This window comes from Lepus europaeus, chromosome 2 (genome assembly GCF_033115175.1).
Source record: "Lepus europaeus isolate LE1 chromosome 2, mLepTim1.pri, whole genome shotgun sequence".
NCBI lineage: Eukaryota > Metazoa > Chordata > Mammalia > Lagomorpha > Leporidae > Lepus > Lepus europaeus.
The window spans coordinates 92,442,068-92,447,960 of record NC_084828.1 but is presented as its reverse complement, the minus strand read 5'-3'; the positions used below and the strand labels follow the sequence as shown (position 1 = coordinate 92,447,960).

The 5,893-nt window shown below is 52.8% G+C and overlaps 1 protein-coding gene across 1 annotated transcript; it reads left to right on the top strand.

The window, feature by feature from the left end:
* The first annotated feature begins 1,351 nt into the window (after positions 1-1,351).
* On the top strand, positions 1,352-4,176 carry RTP1 (receptor transporter protein 1). Its single transcript, XM_062177570.1, has 2 exons — positions 1,352-1,668; positions 3,657-4,176. The coding sequence occupies exons 1-2, from the start codon at positions 1,397-1,399 to the stop codon at positions 4,174-4,176; spliced, it is 792 nt and encodes a 263-aa protein (XP_062033554.1). The 5' UTR covers positions 1,352-1,396.
* Positions 4,177-5,893: the final 1,717 nt, after the last annotated feature.

The following is a 5,893-nucleotide window of genomic DNA, read 5'->3' as shown; positions in this document are numbered from 1 at the left end:
ATGCCAGCATCCCATATGGGCACTAACTAGTGCATGCCCCAGCTATTCCACTTCCAAGCCAGCTCTCTGCTAATATGCCTGGGAAGGCAACAGAAAATGGCCCAAGTGCTTGGGACCCTGCCACCCACATTGGAGACCTGAAAGAAACTACTGGTCTTAGCCTGGTCCAGCCCTAGCCATTAAGGCCATCTGGGGAATGAAAAAGTTGCTGGAAGATTTCTCTCTCTTTTTCTCTCCTCCTTGCTCTGTAACTCTTTACTCAAATAAATAAATACATTTTTTTAAATGAATTCCAGTTCACTTATTCCTATCTAACTTCCACCTAGTACCTCCATATCAATATTACTGTGGAACATTAATGACCTAGAAAAATATTCATGCTATATTGTTATTTAAAACATGTCACAGATATAGTACGTACATCATAATATCAATAGCACTCATCTTTAGTATGAGTATTATGGAAGAATCTTACTTTTGTTTTATCTGTTTGTTGTAAGTTTCCTATGAATAAACCTACTGAAGGGCAAATAATTTATTTAAACAGTAGCCTGAGAGGCATCTGCAATAAAGGCTGTTTTGCATGTGACCAGTGCTCCTCTTCTGCTCTTCTGTAATCAATTTGGAAATCATCCTGTCTACCTTTGCCTGGCTGATGCAATGGCTCCCATCTGTGCACACAAGTGCCTGCTCTTGCTCATGGCCATTACAGAAGAGATCCCATGGCATTATGCTCACTGGGTACATGCCCAGTTATAAGTCTCTGGCATGGAGCCTGACCCATGGATATGATTGAAATGAGAGAATGAATGGATTGGTATGGGGTCAACAGGTTGGATTTGGATATGAGCTTTGCTTTCTGTAGGCTAGGTAAGTCCCGAGCTCCTGATCTGTACAGAGGCAACAATTAATTGTGGTTTAATATATCTCCAACTGTGTTTAGAACATGGCAAAGGCCTGGTCAAAAGACAGGAGGGTGTAGAGGGAGAGTCTATTATTTTTGCTGTCTACTAACGAGCCTACATCTCTCCACCCCTTATTTCTCCTTGACTCCCTAAGGCATCATGGTTACCATAGTAGCCAGATGCTGATGATGTCTCCAGAGGGATGCAAGGTGAAACTGAGCCTGCTCCCAAGTCCTCACTTCTCCGTGCCCTTTGTAGGCCTGGGTGAGATGGTCAGAAGCTCAGTCTCTCGTCAGATTCTCTACTCTATCTCGGATCAGCCAGACCCAGAAACTTGCCTCCATCACCAGAGTTCAGGGCCCTGAGATATCCCTTTGGAGACTCCCTCTTCTCCAAGCTCAGTCTCCTGGCACCTCGCCTGGTTGCCGTGGAAACAGGTTCCACTGCGGACAAAGGAGGGAGCTGGGTCCTGCTTCCTGCTGGTCCTGTCGATGAGGATTTTTAGACCGTGGAGACTGCGCTGCCCTGCCCTGCACCTGCCCTCCTTCTCTGTGCTCTCGCTAAGGTGCAGCTTGCCCTCCCTCACCCCCGACGAGACCATGTGTAAAAGTGTGACCACAGGTGAATGGAAGAAAGTCTTCTATGAGAAGATGGAGGAAGCAAAGCCAGCAGACAGCTGGGACCTCATCATAGACCCCAACCTCAAGCACAACGTGCTGGCACCTGGCTGGAAGCAGTACTTGGAATTGCATGCCTCAGGCAGGTGAGTAGCCAGGAAGTGGGGGCCCTGCAGAAAGCCCCTGGGTACCTAGCTGTAGGCACCTCCCAAGGACAGCTGGAGACATGGAGAACCCAGGTGCTTATCTTTGTCCTCACTGTTAGGGGAGTGCAGACCAGGAGGCAGAGGACGGGTCCCTAATGGGGGGCTGGGACACCTCAGCTTGATTCTGCTTTCCCACTGATCATCTGTGTAACTTTTTCTGAGCCTCAGTTTCCCCTCTGGGAAACAAAGAGGTAGGATATATTAATCTTTAATGCATACATTTTACATAGCTTCAGATTTTAAAATCTCTTAGAAAGTAATTGAAAACAGAGAGGCAAGAGCTTGAGGTGCTTAGGGCCAAAGGATCTGTGTTCCGGTCCTGGGATAATTCAGTTTAAACCTATTTCACTGCCTTTAGTCAAACATACTGAACACAAGAGGTGTGCCATAAACTGGCACCACCCTTAGCTCCATGGCCCTCAAGTGATTCAGTCTCTTTCTTGGAACCCTCTTTCTCCCTTTGCAAAATGAGGAGTTAGCCTACACCTTTGCCTTGTGGTTCATGGAGTGGCAGAATTAGCACCACCTGCACCTTGCAACAGAGGCAGAATCTTGGGTGCCACTCTAGGCCTGAATTCAAACCTGCGTTTTACGAGGACTCCTAGGTAATTTGTACTCATATGTACAGAAACACCTGAGATGATCTTCCAGCATCCTTGTCCGTGAGATTCTGGTGTAAAGACTTGGCCCTGGGACATCAGTCCCTCGTACTTGTCCCAGGCTGGAAGCAGTAGGGAGTTGCAGCCAGCTGGAGGCTTAGTGCTGCAGCCTGGGCATCAGAAGCAAGGCGGCTGGTTCCTCTCAGCCTGTTCAATACAATCCCATTGGAGAACCATCACTGGGCACCTGTGAAGTGCTGGGCACTGGCCCTGCCTCTAACTAGCTGTGTGCATGAGGGTGACTCTCTTATGCTCTACGTCTCAGAGTGAAACGAAAGACCAATTGGGTGATTTCCAAGGTCCCTCTGTTTCTGACAGTTTTCAATCCATTTTGTAGTCTAGTCTGAGAGCTGGAAGCAGTTCCTAAAGGATGTGAGTAAACAAGAAGATGAGAGAGGCGTCCTGAATCAGCTGACAGCAGTGCTGTCGCAGCGAAGGAACTTAGTGATGGTCGGAAAGGCCGAGGGGCTGAGCGGGAAGGGCGTGCGGCTCCTGCTGACCTGGCTGGCTCCAGTCAGGCTTGGGCAACTGCGGCCTTCTTCCAGGTCTCAGGCGGCACTGTCTGGCACTGGCCGGGGATGGTCCAGGGGTCATTCCCTCCTGGGCTGGATGCAGCCGGGCCACGATCCCTGCTGACATGCAGGCCCAGCGGTGCTTCCTCCCTGGTGCTATCAGACTCACAGAAAGGGTTCCTCTAGTGCACCGTGCCCACTTAAAGATGAGGAATGATGCCCAGAGAGACGGACCCCGGGCAAGGCCCTAAGGCAGGGGGGAGGAGGGAGCAGAGGCCTCTGGGAAGCAGGAAGGGAGCGGAGCGAGGCTGGTTCCCGGCTCCAGTCTCAAGGGCGCTCACATCGGGGCGGGCCAGGCGGCCTCCCAGGGAAAGCTAATGAACCCACGGGGCTGTCAACACACCGCCTCCACCTCCAAGGTCTGCGCACTCCCTGTCTAAGGACCACAGACCGGAAGCGGCCCTGGGCATTAACCAGGTGCCGCCCCGTGTGCATCTGGCTTGCGGGGAGCTGAGCCTGGGAGGGCTGCGGGAGGCAGGCTCCGGGGCACTGCTGGGTGCCAGGTGGCTCCATTGCCGGGCTCCTGAGGAGGCTGCTGGGGTCCCAGGGGTGCTCGCCAGGAGGAGGCCGGAGCTAACGGACCCACAGGGCAGTAAACACTCCGCCTCCGCTTCCAGGCCTCGCCTCTGTGGCCTCCCCAGGGAGGACTGTCGCTGGGAGGCGACACCTCCCCCACCCCTCCTTCCCCTGCCCGCAGGTTCCACTGCTCCTGGTGCTGGCACACCTGGCAGTCGCCCCACGTGGTCATCCTCTTCCACATGCACCTGGACCGCGCCCAGCGGGCGGGCTCGGTGCGCATGCGCGTCTTCAAGCAGCTGTGCTACGAGTGCGGCACGGCGCGGCTGGACGAGTCGAGCATGCTGGAGGAGAACATCGAGGGCCTGGTGGACAACCTCATCACCAGCCTGCGCGAGCAGTGCTACGGCGAGCGGGGCGGCCAGTACCGCATCCACGTGGCCAGCCGCCAGGACAACCGGCGGCACCGCGGCGAGTTCTGCGAGGCCTGCCAGGAGGGCATCGTGCACTGGAAGCCCAGCGAGAAGCTGCTGGAGGAGGAGGCTACCACCTACACCTTCTCCCGGGCGCCCAGTCCCACCAAGCCACAGGCCGAGGGAGGCTCGGGATGCAACTTCTGCTCCATCCCCTGGTGCTTGTTTTGGGCCACGGTCCTGCTGCTGATTATCTACCTGCAGTTCTCCTTCCGCAGCTCCGTCTAAGATTCCCCTGGTGTGCCTGACCGTGGGGGAGGGGGCGAGGAGAGACCTGGGGTGGGAATGGGGTGTGACTCACTGGGGACCCTGGAGTTACCCAGTTTTCCCATCTGTAGCACTGACGGTTTGGGCTAGATCACTGACTTTTGCAAGTGAAACCCAGAACCTCAACGTTCTGGGTAGGTGTCCCAGGGACTTTTGGCTTAGAAGGTAGACTAAGCCTGTTTCCAGCTCCTAGTCCAGCTGCCCACCCCTAACTCTTGCTTCCTCTCCCTTGGATCAGGGCAGTGCTACCTTAGATGGAGTTCCATTTAAGAATTTTATACCAAAAAACAAAACAAAACAACAAAAAAACAAAACCCACAATCCAACTGCTTTTAAAAAGTTTAAAAACTATGGGTCTAGGTGACCTCAAAAGGCCTTGTTAGAGCAATGAGCTCGACCCTGCTCTCTTGTTAAACCCCTACCCTACCTCATATTATCTCTGCATCTGTAGTTGTAGCCTTAAATGAACCTCTTTGCCTTCTCTGTTAGCTTCACCTGCAGCTCTGCCTCCATGCACACAGCAGAGGTTTTCCTTGAAGGGAGACGGATGGTGACACCAGGCTGTCCCTTGCTGCTGCGTCCACAGGGGCCCTGGCTTCTATTTTCCAGGTTCCCATATTCTGGCTTCTCTGCACGTGCGACAACAGATTTTGGGGTCTGCATGCTGGAAGACTGGGGGTTGGGTTGGAGTCCTGTAGTGCTAGGTTTTCCCCTGCATGTGAACTGGCAGAATGTTTAGGTGAGGTTTAGAAGACAGCTTTAGCAATAGCACAATAGCCTGGGGGAAGCAAATACAATGGCCCTCCGTTTTTAATGATGGATCTCCAGAATTCAGGGACCAAATGTCATAGATTCTCAGCAGTGCTGATGGGCGCTGGAGGGGCGTGGCTTGGCCTCCTGAGTTCTTTGTGGAAGCTAGAGCTGAGTGGCTTTTCCCCTTTGGCCAGGCATGTGTCCTCTTACCAGCGATAGGTGCGCAGATACATGGGAGAATCTTACATCACTTTAAAATGCGATGCACAGGTGGACGTTTGGGGCAGTGGGTAAGATACCACTTGGGACGCCTGCATCCCACACTGGAGTGCCTGGGTTTGAGTCCTGGTTCCACTTGGGAGTCTAACTTCCTGTTAATATGCACCTGGCAGGCAGTGGTGATGGCTCAGACTGTTGGATCTCTGTGACCCATGTGGTTGACCTGGATTGAATTCCAGGTTCCTGGCTTCCACATGGTCCAGCCCTGGCTGTTGTGGGCATTTGGGGGCGGGGGGAGAGAATCAAGAATAGAAGCTCTCTGTCTGTATTTCTGTCTCTCTCTATGTCTTTCAACTAACATGAAAATAAAAAAAAAACTTTTTAAAATGGGGTGCAATATGGTTTGGTGTAGGAGGAGAGAAGATTTTCTGGTAAGTGTGTGGAATGGGGTTGATGGGAAGGCAGGAGAAGGTGGGATGGATGCTGCCTTGTGCTCACACATCCCACATCTGTGAATAACCAGCTCCTCCTTCGCTTTCCCCCCGCCCTCCTCTTCAATAGAAAGTGGTTAACAGAAAGTGGTGGACAAGAGATCTTCAATCAGGCTCATTCCTGTTTGAGATTCCCCACACTGTCCCTGGATTGTGACAGGCTGTTGGGCAGCTCTTCCCACCATGGGGGCACCCACAGGCTCCAGTTCTGGGCC

Bases quoted from the DNA above. Each gene is read 5' to 3' on its own strand.
- RTP1 (XM_062177570.1), top strand. From the start codon at position 1,397: ATGAGGATTTTTAGACCGTGGAGACTGCGCTGCCCTGCCCTGCACCTG. The intron at 1,669-3,656 runs GTGAGTAGCCAG...CCCTGCCCGCAG, and splicing joins GAATTGCATGCCTCAGGCAG to GTTCCACTGCTCCTGGTGCT.